This window comes from Cyprinodon variegatus, unplaced genomic scaffold, assembly GCF_000732505.1.
Source record: "Cyprinodon variegatus isolate N-32 unplaced genomic scaffold, C_variegatus-1.0 Scaffold1215, whole genome shotgun sequence".
In the NCBI taxonomy this organism is placed as follows: domain Eukaryota; kingdom Metazoa; phylum Chordata; class Actinopteri; order Cyprinodontiformes; family Cyprinodontidae; genus Cyprinodon; species Cyprinodon variegatus.
In genome coordinates this window covers 98,466-118,058 of record NW_015151668.1, presented here as the reverse complement: position 1 = coordinate 118,058, position 19,593 = coordinate 98,466, and the positions used below count along the sequence as shown (strand labels likewise).

General features: G+C 37.6%; 1 protein-coding gene across 1 annotated transcript in view; it reads left to right on the top strand.

The window, feature by feature from the left end:
- znrf1 (zinc and ring finger 1, E3 ubiquitin protein ligase) overlaps nt 1-19,593 on the top strand; it is a 69,309-nt gene that overhangs the window by 27,496 nt on the left and 22,220 nt on the right. The window contains exon 2 of the mRNA XM_015401389.1: nt 18,592-18,687. Within this exon, the coding sequence (XP_015256875.1) occupies nt 18,592-18,687 (96 nt within the window). The remainder of the gene's footprint in view (nt 1-18,591; nt 18,688-19,593) is intronic.

The following is a 19,593-nucleotide window of genomic DNA, read 5'->3' as shown; positions in this document are numbered from 1 at the left end:
ACAACAATGGCTGCCGCCGGAGAGTTTGGGTGAGTAGATTCTGCTATTAGGTCTGTTCTAGAAGATATCGACAGCAAATTAATTTTAAAAGAGGAACAGAGAAACGCGATCAAGGCTCATCTTCTTATTCTAGGCGTGCAACTGCACGCTTTGATTTTTGTTGACAACAACTATGCGTCGCTTAACATACGTCACGCACTCCGTTGCTCTTATTGGTTGTAGGTCTATCCAATTGAGTGCAGAGGCATTTTTTTTCCTGGTTCGTTCGAAACACGCCCCATAATCACAGCTCTATGGAGCAGCATCAGACTCATTCTGACTAGAATTGAGTAGGACTACGTCAGGCTAGCAGTCCTTGGGGCAAGCATGAGTCCGAGCCAGGTCAGGGATCCCGATCAGAACAGGAACAGGCTGGTCCAGGGTTCCAGGAGTCAAACAGAGAGTTCAGGCAGAATGTTCAGATGGAAACAGGCAAGCTTAGTGGTTGAGAGGCATTACAGAGCAGGATATCAGAAACACTACAGAACGTTAAAACTCGCTCTCTCTGCTGATCCATGACAGGAACAGGGTGCGCTCAGTGGATAAGAGAAAGGTCATGATCAGGAAAACAGGAACACTACGAAAGACTAAAAAAACCCTCTCTCACCACTGGCCCCTGAGAACGAGAACATGAACTATGGCAATGATCTCAAACTCAATGATCTGGCCCCGATAGCTGGGACAGAGCTGTATATAAAGAAGCAGAAGCAGGTGGATTAGATGAATGGTAATTGGAAACTGGGAAGAGTTGGGCAGGTGAAAAAATAATTTGTTGTACATATTTAAGGCTTAAAGTTAAATGTTGTTTTTATCTGTCTATCTACAAATATAGTTGCTAGTCATGGTTTACAATTTGAAATGATCCCTGGGTATTGCTTGTTGATTCATTTTTCAGAGATGTATTCATAATTAGTGACGAAAGCTGATTTTGATCTGCTAATCCCCAATATTTGTGACTGGTGACGTCATGCTAAAAGGTAGCGACTCTCCACCACCTTTGTAAGACTCTGGAACACAAGCAGTTTTGCAGAGTTGGGTAGAATTGTGTCCTATGAAAGCGTTGTTATAAGACCATTGTCCGCTCTCATCCCTCCTCTCAGCTAGTCGGCTGTGTGAGTCTGACTAAAGTTGCTCTCAGACCTTCCATCTGTAGTATTAATGCTATCTTCCCTCTCCTCTACAGTGATCTGTCTGGCTGACACTGCCTGTCTGAAGTGCCTCTGTGTGTTAAATCTCAGCCTTCTGCCACAGAGCTAAACCCCCTGAGTGGTTTTGTTATGCTTCTGCTGGAGAATATCAACCTTCAGCCTGTCTGATAGAGCGAAATCTCAGTGTGACTCTGCACTGGTGTGTGTGTGTGCATCTGCAGTTGAATCAGGTACTGAATTTCCTGCTGCTCCTCACTTCCCGAAATAGAGGGGATATTTATGAAAGCATCTCAAGCTTATGGAGCAATCATGTTCTAAACTTACAAAACACCTTGACTGACCGTTTATCCATCCATCCACCCATCCTGGTCCTTTGGGAACCTTATGTTCGGTTAAAACAACCAGCCTCCTATTGAATTTAATCAATCTGATTGTCTTTGGATTATCTTGCCATTTCAATCTGTCCTTTTCATCTCCTCCAGATTCCCCCTCTCCCTTTTATGTCATCACTCAGCTTGTTCTCGACCACTGCTTCTCCTCTCAGTCATATGAAAGCCTCACTTCCTTCATTTAGTTTCAGTATTTTGCTTCTCTCTCACTGTTTGCCCCTCTGAGCAATCTCTTTTTCATCATTTCCCCTTTGACTTCTCCGTCTCGCCGCTCTCTTTGCTCTGCATCACTGTCCCCTCTTTTTCTTCGCACTCCATCGTTCCTCCTCCTCCTCACTTCTGCACCATGAAGTAGATGCCTGGATGATTCATCTCTGCCCCCGGACTGTTGTGATCCTCATTTTATTGCACAGTTAAACAGGACTCCCCATTCTGCCACGCTGTTTGTCCTATTGACAGTTATCAAGCTGAGTGCAGAGCAGAAAAAGAACAGGAAACAATAACAAGTAATTATTGCTTTAGAGATACGTTTTGATAGGACTGAATACAGTGGATTTAATTGCGGTATTGATTGGATCTTAGAAGCTGTTTGTGCAGCCATTATGATCATAGGCACCAGTTTCATTTAGTCTGGCTCCTGTTTATGGCTCTGGACGTCTACAGTCCCGGTTTCTGGTCATTACTTATCATTACGAGACAGTTGTGCATGTTTTAATCATGCTGTCTGGTTCAGCTAACCTATCATACTTCATTGCTCATTATTGCTTTTATCAGTGTAGAGTTATGTTGTTCTTAACAAATGATTATAATTAATCAAACCTGAAAAGAAACCAGCAAGATACTTTTCCAATAGATGGAAAAATATGGAGTTAATCTTGTTCCAATATAAATAGAAGCCAAGAAAATGCATGAAAAATTCAATCCAGAATGAAAAACGTTCGGCCTCCAACCGAGCTGTAACTGTCTATTCAAAAAATGACCGGCTTTGAGTAAGTTAACTCCTAATTTATTTTCAAAAAGCTGGCATATCTGGAATGTACGGAAGGCGAAAGGGGCCGTGTCCCTCCAATACTTTTTAAATGATGATAGCCTCGAGATAATGAGATAATTGTTTCATTATCTAAAGCAGGGCTGCAACTAACAATTTTTTTGCTAACAGATTAATCTGTCTTCTATTTTTTAGATTGATGGATTAATAATCAGATTGAAGGTTCCTTATTTTTATTTATTTTATTCGCCTCTGTGTCAGGGACGGTACACGTTAATGAACATTTCTGTAAATGTTGTGTGGGCAAAATGTATAATGCCAACAAGAATTATAAAAAAATTGATAAAACAAACATAGAAATTAAAAATATTATCCTACATACTTACTAGGTCATGCAGTGAGATATTAGCATAAATATGTGCTGATATTTAAAAAATTCTGTAACACCCGATCCTGACATTTTGTCGGGTCACGCGCCAGAAGATCGGTAAGGTTTAATGAGGTTAAAAAAATCGTCCTTAAAGAAGACTTTTATGAAATTTAACCAGTTGAAACCAAAACTTTTCCACTTGAGGAGTTCTGAATAGAGCACATTGACTGACAAAAACATTTTTTTTTTTATCTTAAAAGCAACATTTTTATATATTATTTTAAAATTTCGATGTAATCACTGCTCTAATTGGGTCGCTCTGTCATCTACAGGCATGTTTTAGAGTCTCTATACTCTACTTAACAATTATTCCATTACTAAATTAGTTGCCGATAATTTTAATAAATGATTAATCACGATTAATCGGAAACATTTTTCAGCCTTAATCTAAAGATAAGGATATCTGTTTTCTCATGATAACGGAGTAATTCATCTCGAGTAGATAAACTTTATCAAGATCATGAGGTGATCGATGTGTCAGTTAAACTCATAAGATCCTTCATCCTTCGATACCACAACAGCTGAAGAAGATTTATAAGTTTAGGTTGTATAATTCTGTGAATAATCCTATGAATAGCCTCATTTTTAGGTAACGAGACAAACTTGTTGGTTATTGACAGTTATTATGAGGAGAACACAGTAGCTGTTTTCTCGACATAACAAGACAAGTATATTGCTATCTAAAAAAAAAAAAATAGTTTAATCATGATAATGACAGTATGTCATTATCTCACAAAAACAAAACAAAAACAACATTTAAGTACAACCGCTCTCGGCTTCCATAGGAATGGAGCAAAAATTCGGTAAAAATTGATGTGCACGCTCTCGCATGTGGGAGCGGGTACAGGGTTGTGCATGTGCATTTTTTTTAAGTGGAGAGGGCGAGTCTTTTTTAAAATTTGCAACCATCCTCAACTACACCATTAAGAATTCTGACATTGAAATAATTTTATGATGAGCCACACCCCATACCATTTGTGTGAGGTATCCGAAGTTTTGAAAAACAACCGACAGTTATAAACGCTTTCATGTACACCAGGCCTTATATGGAAGGTAGCAGCCAAGTGCTGATTATCAGATGCCCCAGACTGAATGAATTCCTTCAACATGAGAGTTTTATTATTATGGGTGAGTGTTTGTACAACTAACAGGAAAGACATCAGTAATTCCTGTTCATCAATCCAGGAACTGTCACAAGTTGTCTTAGCTCTTTAAACCAGTGTGTAGAATCAAACAGGTAAAGAGAAATAATAATAAACATTTATTGGAGAGGTAGGAAAGTAGGGCATTTTCTGCAGGATCACCATCAGAAATCCTGATTCATTTGGCTAGAAGAATTGGAAAAGTCTGATGCTTACAGCTACGAAGCAGAAGGAGAGCACTGGGGGTAATGCAGGGATCTTTGAGATTAGTCTTGGAACGGAGCGGTCCAGAATAATCCTTGGGTCCTTGGCTTAAGGTGAACCCTGAGTGTGTACTTCCTAGATGTTGAGGAGGCTGAAAGGAGTATGGGGCAGGCAGAGGTTTGCTAGCAGAGTAAGTGCTGCAGTGATTGAATGGAACTAAGATTAATGCAGAGGGTAACAGGTTATTTGGTGGGGTCTGAAGATCCAGTGTTTGAGAGCATTTCATCAACCTAAGAGCTCAGGAGGAACACCAGTGAGACCGAGTTTCTCAGCTTCTAAACAAAAGAAACATGCTCAGGGGACTCTGCTGCCAATTATCTTTGAACATCAGATGAATGGGGATCAATCTGCAGCTTCACTGATGAGCAGATGAAGAGCAGGTGCACAGAGTGGTACCAGTTGGTCATGCATGTAGCAGAGATCTGTAAAAGACTTGCATCAATGTAGAAAACAAAAACTAATACTTATACTGACAAGATCTTGCACGTGGAAAACATTTAAACAACTTTCCATCTTCCAACGGGAAGATCTTTCAGCAAATTCACACAGAGATGCTTTTCAGATAAAAAAAATGTGATTTAACGGCTACATCTCTGACTCTTGGAAAGTTAGATATTAATGTTTGTTAAAGGACATCAATAAATCAATAAACTGGTATAGGTTATTTATGAAAGGATGCAAATAGAAAACTCCCCTCTAATAGAGCAAGGCAGTATGATTTTGCATCTTTAGGAAAATGTTTGGACTCAGTCTCACTGCTAAGCACGGTGAGGAGGAGTAATGATCTGGGCTGGTTTAAAAGCCACGGGCCCTGGGCACCTTAGAGTAACCCCAAAGAATCCTTCACTCATGATACCATCTGTCTGAGAGCGGAAACTGGGGCAAAACTACTGTAGCTCATTAAAAGGTTAGATTTTGAATTGGATTTTAGATTTGGTATAAATTCATGTAAAATTATACAAATGGCTTAAATTTTTCATTTTACTGGATTCTCGGATACACAAATATTCCTTCATTCATTTATTCAAATGGAATTAGGTGTGAGTCTAAAATGCAGCCTATTCTCATTTCAACATTAGTGCCTTTGAAGTGAACCGTTTCTGGAGAAGCTGCATAAACAACTGAAGCGTTTGCACAAATGCATTCAGTCCAGGTGTTTCACTCCAAGTTGGTTTCAAGCCAATCACTGCTAGCCGATGGTTATTTGGCCAAGAGTCCATCAGAATCTCAGGCAGTTCAGTGAATATGAAATATATGCATTGAATGGAGATTGAGTGATAGTGTGCAGCCCCGGTGGGTTTATTTAGAAGCATATGCGCTCATAGTGTAACGGCCAAATTCGCCTTCTGTCTGTTTGTTTTTAGATGTTTTCATGTCTTACCTTCCTCAGCATAAAGGGGAACAGATTACCGTATTACCTTGCTGTAAGTGAAGCTTCTTAGCTGGCTTTATCCCTCCTACCCATGTGTGTTATACCTGAAGTCGATTTTAATGATCGATTAGCCAAAGTATTAAAGAATGAATAGATTTTTTCTTTTTGTCAGATTTAACTCGTATTAATGTAATGCTTCAGAAGGATTAACTCTCACTAACCCTATAAGTTTGCACGAGAATGCATACTCTGTAATATCAGCCTGCACATGTCCTGGTGTGGATTGTATAAAATTAAACTTCCACATCTATATGGAAGGAATAATGACATCCATGGATATCAGTAGTCTAGAAGTGCTCATTGGTCTTAAATAAAAAATAATGCTAATTAGAATCCTAATGACAACCTATTAATCCTGCTGTAATTGAAACGCATGTACAGTATTATAATAAGAACCTCAAGTGCTACTTCAGTTAAAGCTTGAAATAGGGTTTAGTTAGAGACCCCTGGATTTAAGCATGACTTAAAAGCATCAGTCAGATTAAACCTTTTTTAGATGTATGTGCTTGAGGTCTGTTTTGTAGGAGTATCTTTGGTCTAATAAACGTTAAAATACGTGTCATTAACCTTTTAAAGCCAACTGTAATATATGTGATANCTGGGCTGGTTTAAAAGCCACGGGCCCTGGGCACCTTAGAGTAACCCCAAAGAATCCTTCACTCATGATACCATCTGTCTGAGAGCGGAAACTGGGGCAAAACTACTGTAGCTCATTAAAAGGTTAGATTTTGAATTGGATTTTAGATTTGGTATAAATTCATGTAAAATTATACAAATGGCTTAAATTTTTCATTTTACTGGATTCTCGGATACACAAATATTCCTTCATTCATTTATTCAAATGGAATTAGGTGTGAGTCTAAAATGCAGCCTATTCTCATTTCAACATTAGTGCCTTTGAAGTGAACCGTTTCTGGAGAAGCTGCATAAACAACTGAAGCGTTTGCACAAATGCATTCAGTCCAGGTGTTTCACTCCAAGTTGGTTTCAAGCCAATCACTGCTAGCCGATGGTTATTTGGCCAAGAGTCCATCAGAATCTCAGGCAGTTCAGTGAATATGAAATATATGCATTGAATGGAGATTGAGTGATAGTGTGCAGCCCCGGTGGGTTTATTTAGAAGCATATGCGCTCATAGTGTAACGGCCAAATTCGCCTTCTGTCTGTTTGTTTTTAGATGTTTTCATGTCTTACCTTCCTCAGCATAAAGGGGAACAGATTACCGTATTACCTTGCTGTAAGTGAAGCTTCTTAGCTGGCTTTATCCCTCCTACCCATGTGTGTTATACCTGAAGTCGATTTTAATGATCGATTAGCCAAAGTATTAAAGAATGAATAGATTTTTTCTTTTTGTCAGATTTAACTCGTATTAATGTAATGCTTCAGAAGGATTAACTCTCACTAACCCTATAAGTTTGCACGAGAATGCATACTCTGTAATATCAGCCTGCACATGTCCTGGTGTGGATTGTATAAAATTAAACTTCCACATCTATATGGAAGGAATAATGACATCCATGGATATAAGTAGTCTAGAAGTGCACATTGATCTTAAATAAAACATAATGCTAATTAAAATCCTAATGACAACCTATTAATCCCGCTGTAAATTAAACGCATGTACAGTCTTATAATAAGAACCTCAAGTGCTACTTCAGTTAAAGCTTGAAATAGGGTTTAGTTAGAGACCCCTGGATTTAAGCATGACTTAAAAGCATCAGTCAGATTAAACCTTTTTTAGATGTATGTGCTTGAGGTCTGTTTTGTAGGAGTATCTTTGGTCTAATAAACGTTAAAATACGTGTCATTAACCTTTTAAAGCCAACTGTAATATATGTGATAAATGAGTTTTGGAAATATCTGCATCATCAGTGTGATATGTTTGTTCTTTAAAACCCTGAATTACAAAAAAAAAAAAATCACACACAACATAAGATGTTATCAAGAAATGCCTAATGTATCAAAATTGATGCAAACAAACAATCTAATTTAACTTATAAAAAGAACATACATATATATAAAGAAAAAATAGAATTTTCTGTTAATTATTTGACGGTCCAGGCTTTAAAGGGTCAGAGGAAAACTTCTCCACTACCAGGATCTTTCTAAGGATGCATTAGCCGCGTTTCCATCCAAATGCAACGCAGATTTTGGGCACACTTTTAAAAGGTAAAACAAAAACATAAAATCCATGAGTTTCCATCCATTGGTGCAAATTAACGAGGCCAACGCAAAACACGATGTCGTCATACGTTGATCAGTGATGTGGTAAAAATGTTCGCTAAATCAGGACTTCTTTTGGTTATTTTTGCTTTTTCAAAATATAAAACAAAAAACACTACAAGCAAGCCTTACATCTTTTTTTGCACCATTGTGTAGATTTATACCACATTTTCTTTTCCCCTCGAGCTCTTCTCTTCTGATACTTTAAAATGCACAAGAAAAGGTTGATGAAAACATGTCTAAGGTTTTTAATGAGTTGTATCGGATCTGTTTAACTCTGCACATATCTTGCTTCCTGTCTGGCTCATCAGGTCATTAGAAATCAATCCTTTTTGCTCCATCATTTATCATAAATAGACTGCATCCCTGCCCTGATTATTCATCTATTATTTGGAAAAGCAAAATTAAAACTGCCCAGGTCTGAAGCACAGATCTCTTAAAGCCCCTTGAAGGCGTACAGCTGCATTCTCAGCTTTACATCCTGTTTTTTATTTTATCTGTGATAAAACAGATAAAGCAGTGTCATCAGAGCGTAGCTAAAATTGATTCCTGTATCAATTTGCACTTAAATGAATAATATTTAATCACTTTATCATCTGGACAAAATGAGTATGAGCAAAAGGCTCAAAGAGCAGATGCTGCCAATTTCTTCCCTAAAACCTGTTTTTATCTGTCTTCTCTCCCTATGGGCTCAGAAATCTGCTACAGCTGGTCGTAGAGCTTTGGCTGCCTTTAGTGGCAATGCTATTGATATTTGTCCTGTCTGTCTGTGGACAGCGTATTTTTTAGCACTATGCATTGCAGCACAAAAATGTCCTGTGAATTTGCACGTTTTGCAGGTGGTCCAGTATTCCACCAACAGATGCTCTAATGTACCCACCCTACATTTTTAATGCTGTTTTAAACAACAAGCTGTGTTTATGAATCAGTAGATCTTTGATCAGCAGCTGGAAAAGGGGAGTTAAACACATGGACTTAAGAAAGATTTATAAAGACCATCTAATGATATAAAAAGGTCAACAGAGTCTTAGGAGTGAATAATAAAAAGTATCAGAATATATATCAGCTGTAAGTGTACCTCTGTGTGGCATTTTGGCCCACTTTAATTCAGAGATATTGCTGATGATATTATAAAAACAAATAATGGGAGGATGATTTGAAACATTGAATTAATGTTATTCATAACAGATAAAAAATACTGACTATTGTAAAATATGGTAGTTATTGACAATGTTTGTTTCTGTGGTGGAAATGCAGAAAATGAATATTTATGTTTGTTTGTTATTTTTAGTCTAGCATGCAACTAAAGACCTATTTATGCTTCTGACACATAGCCTCCGCAACCATCAAATCTGTCTCTGTGTGCGACCACGCCCCCCAGCGCAGAGGTTCTGCCACCGTCGTAACGCACCTCAAAAAAATCCTGAATACCTGTCAGACAGTCGTAAACCTGCTCAGATAAAAAGCAGCTGTGATCGGTCCTTGGTTTGCCTTTCCGGCTGCCTGTGTGGTCATCCATCTGGATTCGGTGCCGGGGCGCGCCATTTTTAAAAACTGAGGAAAAACTACAATGGACATCTACGACGAAAGGTTTATGTTAAGGAGGTTCACTCCATTAACAGAACCTGTTCCTCTTCGATATCTAGCAACTCTAGATCTAGCTCAGTGACCGTGATATCTTGCAGACACGCCATTGTTGTTTTGGAAGATAAACAGTCCCGCCGGCACCGCCGAAGTTCTCTCGAGTTCTCCAATAGGCCCCCTCTTGCTCTTTGGCAGAAAGCTGCTGTGCGTCCCTAGAAATTCCAGACCAACGGTGCTGAAGCATACCAGCAAAACTGGTTCACGACCAGACCCAAGCGACATTTGATGTGTGCTGTTGCAGAAGTCTAATCTGCGCTTAAGATGAGGTTAAACATTACTGTGTGTGTAGGATTTAACAAGTAAACTGGTAGAACCACATGTCACTAAGATTTTTAAGGTACATATACGAGTCAGCCATATTAATGTCATGGTTTGAGAGAAACTCAATTCTTCCAATTGTAACTCCAAGGCTGTTTTGATTCCCATTTGTCCTATTTGTTCAGTTTTAAACAGACCAGTTTGTTTCCCTCCTTTTCCCAGATATTGTTTGCAGGAATGACTAAAGGGTGAACTCTCTCTCTTCCGCACCAAACAACTGGAACAAGATCCAGTTTTTTGACGTGGTCTCAGTCCGTTTCCAATCGGAATCGGGTGTGAAAACAACCCAGCCTCAGTCCTACCAAAATACAGAAAGCACCAAGTGCTTAACAAGCCATCGTAGTGAACATAGTATCAAAATCATGCCTGTTTTTTTATCTTTTGCTTAACAAATCCACTGCCAGCAGCATTGGATCTTCCTCGGGTTAAGGGGGCACATTGCCTGACAGTGTCACAAAATTAAATATGAAAGTCTTATAACTCAAACTGACAGAGTTGAAACTATTAAAACTCCCAACAATTTAAGCTAAAATAACAGAATAGATATGCAATAGAGAGGTGTTGCATGCAGGACTTTTATAGTGCTTTACCTCCATCTCTGGTTCTGTGCTGTCCCGTCCAGCTGTAGCCTTTTCTGACCAATAGGAGCAACAATCGTCACACACACCTTTGCTGTGAGTTATAGACCACTTGTAAAAAGTACAATTTAAATACAAACTGGATCAAAAGTGGACCAGAATACGTGGACCAAATGACTTTTTTGGTGTGAATACACCCTGAGGCACCTTGTGGTTTTATACTTTAATCTAAAGAAAAGCCAACTTCTGAGCAAAGTTATGAGTTACAGACATGCGCTTTTATTATCTACTTTTTTTAAAATAAGTGAAAAACTTCAGGTTTTGTAGGTCAAAGGTGTTTTATATTTTCTTTGGAAGTGAGATTTGTTGTAAAAACATTTAAGACGCACCACTGTCTGTAAATTACAGAAGTTTAGAAAACGTTTTTTCTTTTTCCTTCTTTAAAGTTGCTCTGTTGGAAAAATCAGTTAAAGGCTGTTGTTTGACAGCTTGATTTTATTTATTTCTGAATTTAATAATCAAAGATTAATGATGTGGTCAGGGGCTGGCACTGATTTCATTGTCATGATATGAAGTTATGTGTTTTTTCATTTGTTGTTTCTCTGTTTGATTGGTTGGGATCAATATATGATTGAGTTTTTTTAGTTTCCTTCTGCTGGAGGCAAGAGTTGAAAAACTATTTTTAAACAAGCAGTAAAATAAAAAATATAGTTGCAACCAGTTAAATTAAGGCAGCTGCATTTATAGTAAAGGCTTGTCAATATTCTTCATTATATTTCCACAGTAATTACACACTGATTCAAACTGATTTTATAATTTGGTTTCCACACTTGATGCACATTAAAGCACTTATGTGACAGAGTATAAGGAGTCACCTTGGATTTAATTTGACCAATGAGGCATGGCTGCTGCAATCATGATTCAGTAAGATGCTGCCATGCCTGCAAAGAGCCAGCTGTTGGGAATCCAATCTGAACGTCCAACAACAGATTTTACACATGAGTCATTATCAAGCTTTGATCCTCGCTCCTCACTGAATGTTAATTAATATCACAGCAAAGCGCTGCTTTTTGCCTGCGACTTTGATTCACCGTTTTTCATCACTGAAACATGGCACACCTGAGTGAAAACGCGTTAACACAACAATCAGCTTAGTTCTGCGGCTTACTCTGCATTCATGAATGGAGATTTATACAGCAGCTGCAGTCGGTACAAAGTAATGAGCCGCGCTCCGCATTTATGCATTTCTAAACGATAAACTTCAACGATTATTATTCTAAAAATGACAGCTACACTTATTCTTTTAAATATGAATTAATCATTCTTTTGTGTATAAAGTGTATTTAAAGTAAAAATTGTTTTAATAAAAACTTGCTGCAAACAAAATATTATTCCATCCTTCAAACTTTACCGCTGTTGGTTTAATCATATTTTATTAACTGATGCAGATGTTGCTTTTCAAGATTTGTTCAGAAGAGGGTTTCAAATTGATCTATTTTATGGACTTAAAATGTAATAAAGCAAAATAAATCTGTTCTGTAACCAGTTGCTTTTTATTTTAATTATTTTGCCCTGTGGCCCCCCCTAAACTGTACTGCCCTGGGCAGAAAGTCATGATTTTGACTCACTATATCAATATTTTCTAAGAACAATCCATTTAAATCTAATGCTGCAATGCAGTGACCCTGGAGTTTAAAAACATTGTGCAGATATTTTGAAATAATGTAAATTGTTTCAAATAATGCAAATTTATGTTTAAGAAAATCCAGATTTTAACCCTCCATGGTAATAAATGCTTACAGACATTTCTATAATCAATACGTTTTGGTCAGCATTTTATGATGCTGCAGTGTTTCACTTTGCTAACTCTTTCAAATATTTGATTTCATCCCAGATAGATTACAACCCGTATAATATATTTATAGAAACGGCTATTCTGCTTATGATTGTATTTCCAGTAAAACATTTCGGTTTAGTTTTTCTTTATGGCCATTAACAAGAGTTTTTTTTTTTTAAGTGCTGTTTTATTATGCGTGGATAGCTGCAGCAAAGAGCATAGAGTTATTTTTAAGAAAGATATATCTGTTTGACCTAAGCCAAATCTCCAGAGCATATAATCCACAGTTACTGACCAAACACAGGCCTGTGCACACATCACTGGCACATTCTCACATAAGCACCAGTATAATTAATTTATGATCCAGTTCTGTGATTTATTTTCGTCCCTGTCCGACCTTATGTGCTGCCTGAATGTGAAACGTCCTCGAGGATCTGTGGTTCTCTGCTCAGCTGAAAGGCAAGGACTGCTCAGCTCCGTTCCTTCTGGACCATGTATCACAACTTCTCTTCAAAACAGCTCCTTCACCTTCATTTTCTACCTACCTCTTTTTTTCCTCTCTCATTTCCTCCATTTTTTCTCTGCTCGTCCCTTTGGATTATCTGAAAATAGCAGCCAAGGGAGAAGTGGGTCATCTGCCGTAGAATAGTGCATATACTACATTCATTTCTGGGTAACTTTACAGTTTGTCAAACTACTGTAACCTCAGACAGTTTTCTACAGGCAAGCAGTTTTCTTTGCAAGCATTTGTAGGGATGTGTGAAACCTAATGCTTTAAATAAAACTGCTAACACAAACCAATTTTTTTAAAGTGAAAAAAAAATCGAAGTATATTACATTTCGCAGGCCACGTGCATAAGATAACATCTTCAAAGATTACAAGAAATTTAGCTAATCATTAACTTTGGGCTCGACTATTTGTGCTTTTCATCTTTCTATTGATCAGCATTGAGCAGCTTCTTTTAGCAATGCCTTCACACAGTGATGCCATGCAGGCGGTGCAGAAGTGAATGGGTCTTTATCCAGTGTGAAGAGGGTCTGATCAGGTAAATGACCCAAACTCAGGTAGATAATGACCATTGAAACAGTTTTTATTACAGTAATAAAAACAATACCCACTGTGCTGCAGAAAACACAGATCTAAACTGGACGGTACTCACAGCACTGGACTGGACTAAAGAGGACCGAGCAAAAAACAACAAGAATCTGGCAGACAAGCAAGTATATAAATAGACCGGGAGGGGTAATCAGACTTAAGAAACAGGCATTGCTGAAATTAGAATAAAGAAAACAGATTGAAATAAACAAAAGAACCTAATAAAAACCTTTTTTTATTCCTTTTTTCTGTGCTTGATCTGTTCTTTTTCTCAAGCATGGTCAGATATCTGTATTTAGTGGCTTTTCCACACATTTAAGTCTTGCATGCTTAGTACTGCATGCTGTGTTGCTAACCATGTAGTTTTTCTTATTTATGATCTTTGTTTATTTTGTCTGGACTTATTCCTTATTTTGGATTAAGAGTTTATTGTATTTTATTGCAATGTTACTCTATTTAGTTTTTAGTAATGTCTGAACCTGTTTGTTTCCACCGCCCCCCTGAATGCCTCGCTGGCTAAGGATATGTCTGTTATTCTGAACAGAAGACAGTTAATCACAGTTTTTTTGTTGTAAAAAATTGTCCTGCAAAGAGTAGCTAGATAATAAACCTCTATGATTGATAGTTTATGCTTAATAATCAGACTAACAGTAGATTCAAGCTGTTTCTTTGTTGGGGCTCTTCTTTTTCACAGAACTTGTTTGTTTTCTTAGCTGTAAGCAAACTCAGCTCATGTGGCCCAGTGGATGATCTAATTAGCTGTTATGTGTTTAACTAATATCATTAGGCCAAATGGGTCCCATCTAAACAGCGCAAGAGGAGCCTGCTGAGACGGGGATACGAAAAAAATCAGGGCAGGGAGAGTAAAAATGTGGGATAAAAGTAGGCAAACATGCACAAATGAGTGGGATTTTTTTGTTTTAAATCATTTATTGTGAAAGTGAGTAAATAATGAAGGACTATGCAGATGGCTTAATGTGATTTAAATGGGTTTGGGCCAAAATGAGATGTTAACAGCATAATAAGCCTGAGTCAAATTACCACAATGTTCCTGTATTAAAACCAAACATGAACTAATTGCTTTTATTCAACAAGATAGAAATATGTTCGCCCAGTGATGACAAAAGGAAATTATATTGTTGATCTACTTTAGTCTGTTAGTTTTCTCTTATTTTTATTGTGAATTTTAAGTGTTAGTTTTTGGTTACTTGTTTCTTGTCAGGTTTATATTTCTACTTTGAGAATGTTGTGTGTTCATTTGGCTCTAAGCCTTTAATTAGTTTGGCCATTTGGGTCTTTGTTATGTGTGCCATTAGTTTAGTTTATTTAGTGTTTGCCAGTTGCTTTCCAAGTTTTTTTCTCTTGCTTATTTCTCTGCATTTTTACTTTGCTCTTAACTTTCTCTAGTCAGTATTTCCGGATTGTGTATTTATGCTTTTAGTTTACTTCTTACAGTTTTTAAAAAAAATCCCTGTCAGCCATTTTCTCCCCTCATTCTGAGCCTTCTGTTAATTGGTGAATCTTCTGCACCTTTTTCTTTTGTGTTCTACTGTTTGCGGTCGCGTCCTCCCCTCCTTAAGGTCTCTGTCTTTTACTGGTTTTCATCTTGTTTTCAGTTTCTGTTTTTGTTTCCGTTTCTTCTGCCTAAATGACTTCATTAATATATTTAAACTCACCACGTGGCTCTTTAGCATCATTCTGTGTTTTGTTCCAGAACAATCGATTATGATATTTTTATTTATTACTTATTTTTATTATTACCTTTTGTAATAAATGTTGATGTGCCTGTGGTCAAAATATTCAGTAGGTTTCTTTCTTTAGTAGACATCAGAAAATGATCAGTCTGGTGCATATTAGTCTCAGAAAGTGAGAAATAGGTCCTCCTTAGGGTCTGAGCTATGCTTGTCTTTCTTAATGATTTAAATTAATTAAGAGCCACGTTGTCAATCTTTAAATTAATGGAAAAGTTTTTTTCTGAATGACTGTCTTTGTGTTTTATCTTAAAGGGGAACACTGGTTTTTTTTACATTGGGCCCTTGATTTTACGTTATTCCATCATGTTCTACTCACCAATATGAGTATTTAGTGTCATTTGGAGCTGTTTTTAAGATATTCAGTTTGGTTATATCCAGTAACGTCCTCCTATGGGCAACGAGTGGAAGGCACAAACTAAACTGTTGATAATTTATTCTTTATGGTACGCCAGCATTCAGAACATGCAGGCGAATCACTGCCCCTCAGACATCCGCGGTTATATTTTTCATATTTGTTCTTTATGAACCATAAAGAACAAATGATGAACAGTTTAGTTTGTGCCTTCAAATCGTTACCCATAGGAAGACGTTACTGGATATAAGGAGACAGGAATACCAGTGTCTCCACAGCTTAGACTGGAATCAGATTGCACTACGTTTGGTAGTAATATCATTGCCAGATGCATTTAACCTACAGATAAAACTATACATTGACTTTTGTTATACAGCATGTAAGGTATGGACTCTTGCTGTGACAAACATCTCACTCGCACTAGTCCATCTAGGCCTTTTGAAAAGTACCCGCAAAGCATCATTAAAGGCCAGTGGTTTGATTTTTACTTTTTTTTTTTGAATGACTATGACCTGGATGACTGAGAATCTTCCCCAGCACAAACAATAAAACTTGTTTTTAGTAATTACAATAATGATCACAAAGTTAAAAGTTGCAGAGATCCAGTGTGCAGAAATCTTTTGTTTTCTTCTAGATGTTTTGAAAATAGTATAGTGAGGAGTATGAAAAAAAAACAGATAACAAAAAAAACGTCCAAATCAATATCATGTATGAGTGTTTAATATAAATAAAACCCTGGCAGTTTCCAGTCATTTTACAACTTTAACATTTTTAGCTTTTGAATAAAGTGTTGTATCTGACATGTGAGTGAAGGGCGTGTTGACAGTCGTTTGACAATCATTACTGAGGGATGAAGACTCAAAGTTAGCCACGTTGGTATCAGTGAAGTGTCTGAAAATCATCAGGCGCCGCAGAAAATACTAAAAACAAATGTCTTCTGTTTCCTAGAGATAAGGCTAAATTAAACAGTGATACTTTTATTCTTTTTAACCTTCAAAGTCCTTCAGCCATTAAAGATTTGGAAATCTTCCAACTATTTAAAAGTGATAGAAACAATACCTTTATATAGTATTGTATAACTCCTGGTGACAGTTTAATCAGAAGAATTGTAGATAAAAATGTGGATCAGCACAAAGCAAAGGTTGAAACATATCCCAGCAGACTGAGGAAAGGCAGCAATGGCTCCCATCTTATCTCAAATTATTTATGTGACATTTTAAACATGTGAAGAGTTAATTTGCAAAAAATGATAAGATGTTAGGCATTCAAATATTCAAATGGGTAGTGTGGCCGAGTGGCTGATCTAAAGGCTGATTTATACTCAGAAACCAGGCCGTCTGCGTGTGTCACACTGGGAACGGTTTTCGGCCCTGGTAATTTTCCCATCTACAACGGCCCACTTATGGACTCCCCCCTCCGAAAAAAAATTAAAAATAGAAGCACAGTCAAACGCGTGCGTCTCAAATGACAAAAACACGAATACACATTGTGGATTAACCGATCCATCTTCAAGCATTACACGACAACCATCATCAAGACTTTTAGAATGCAGTTTTACCGGCTTTGGTTATTAACACGGACGCCCAAATCTCACCCAGTTTGAACCAAAGTCTATTAATCTGTTAGGCCATAAATCTAAAGAAAAACATTTTTTACCCATAGACGGCCATCCTAAACTGCCAGATTGGGAAACATCCCAACCTGGCAACAATGCACGTAAGACGTTAGCCTTTAGATGCAAACCTCATCATGCACCGCAACATATTTTTGCAAAATATTCTAACATAAATTCGAGAGGAACATCTAATTTTTTTTTAAAGAAAGCATTTTATTTTAATTAGTTTTATTATAATTTAGTTTGTTGCAGGGATTTTACAGTTTAGAAAATAGAAAATTACACCATATGCCAACCTTCACAAGGATGTGCATGACAAAGGAGGGCTACATATACTGCATGCATCATTTCAGTAGTTAACGTTGTATTATTTCTTGAGCTCCTTGAGGTATTTACTGTCACAGACAGGACCTTTGGTCGGAGAGTAAGTGTTAGGGCCGGTATGAGGGCCGGCCCTAACACACTGAAATTAGGACCGGCCCATCGGGCAAATGCCCGGTTTCAGTCCGAGCCTGCCTCTAACCTCTTCTGCAGACACTCTGCTGCTCCTCTCCAAAATTGTAGGTGACCGCAGACAGTGCCGCAGACAGGAGGCATCTGATTGGTCAAATCTAGCAGACAGTGCCGCAGACAGGAGGCCTCTGATTGGTCAGATCTATGTCTTGTTCTCTGAGACAGTTTCAAGTACCTTGTTTGATCCCCACAGCCTCCACTCTGGGTTCCTGGGTAAGACCCTTAACCCCACACTGCTCCCTGGGCGTTACACAATGGTTCACTCTACATCTACATTAAGTGTATATAAAATTACAATAAAGGTTTTCTAAGTATACATTTCCCAAAAAAAACATACTTTTTATTAGTAGCCCCAGCTTATTTTTTTCAAAAATGGCTTTTTTCTTTTTATGCAAAGGAACTCCGTATGTCGTTCTTGAACAATGTAAGGTCCTTCACTGCAACCTGTTGTTATTGGAATGAGATATTTCAACGATTATGCAGTAGATATGAGCTGTTATAAGCATTAGCTGGTCGGTGTTACAGCACTAACAGTAAGAACATCACTGGGATTTCTGTCAGAGAGCTGCATCCCCAGCTAATTTCTCAAACTTTGGCATCTCAGTAGCCCTGAGCTGCAGAGTTAAATGCTGTGCTGACGGGTAATTCATCATTGGGGCTCCTGGACTTTACGTTATCCTACCAGAAGATAAATGTGCATCATTTTGAAATCTTAAACACCCCTGGAGGAGGTCATAAAGACATCTAGAGAATGCCTTTTAAAGCTGGAATTTGGATATTGTTATTAAAGCCGAAGGCTGTTTTTGAACATCACTGTTTGTCTTCCTAGGATTCAAGTGTCCAGTCTGCTCCAAGTCTGTGGCGTCCAATGAGATGGAGGTTCACTTCATCATGTGTCTCAGCAAACCTCGCCTCTCCTACAATGGTACGAAAACATCTGAATCAGTTTTTGTTTCTTTGCATTTTCCTACTTGGTGTTTTTGACGAAATTGCTGTTTGCTTTTTGTCTGAGAAAATACTGAGAAAGAAGTGTTTTCAATCACTTTTTTCAGATTTTCACTGCAATACAGATGGGTGTTTAGAACAAGATCTACAAAGAGATCATGCTTTTCCTTCCAAAACATAATAAATATGAATGAGATGCAATCAATAAAAGATTAATTATGAATTTATAGAATAACTTATCATAGTTCGGAATATTTAATTAAGAAACGCATAAACTAGCAAACCACCCGGGGAAACTGGTTTGTGGAGGCAACACATGTCATTTTTCACAGCTTTTTGGTGCCATTTGACCTCCACTATGTCTGTTTATTTCTATAGCCATTATTCCACTGGAGCAGTTTTAGAGCTGCAACAGTTTACAGTAAATACAACTTAATCACCCAAAACACTGAACTAGTTGTGCATTATATGGAAAATCTTTTTTTTATTTACTGAGGCATCAATTCCTTTCTAACTAAATTTCTTAAAATTTCTTCTTGAAAGTAACAAACGCAAACTAATCTGTTTTATTGGTGTTTTATATAACAACTCCAATTAGTGCATAACTGAGAATCTTTTTTAGCGGTATTAATATAATAAAACCCTTGCTTTTGCATTTAACGCCCTTTGCTTGATAATAAACAGTTGCATCTGGATCTTGCTTACCTGCTAGACTCCAGCTGGGAGTGATTTACTCTCATTAAAAAAATCCAGCTGTTCTCTGAACGCCTCGTATTTTTGTTACATAACGGTGGTGAACAAACTGTATTCTGCAGACGAGAACAGGACAGTAAGTTCAAGGATAAAGTGGAGAATGTTTTCGTTAGTTAAGGTTTTGAAACAATAT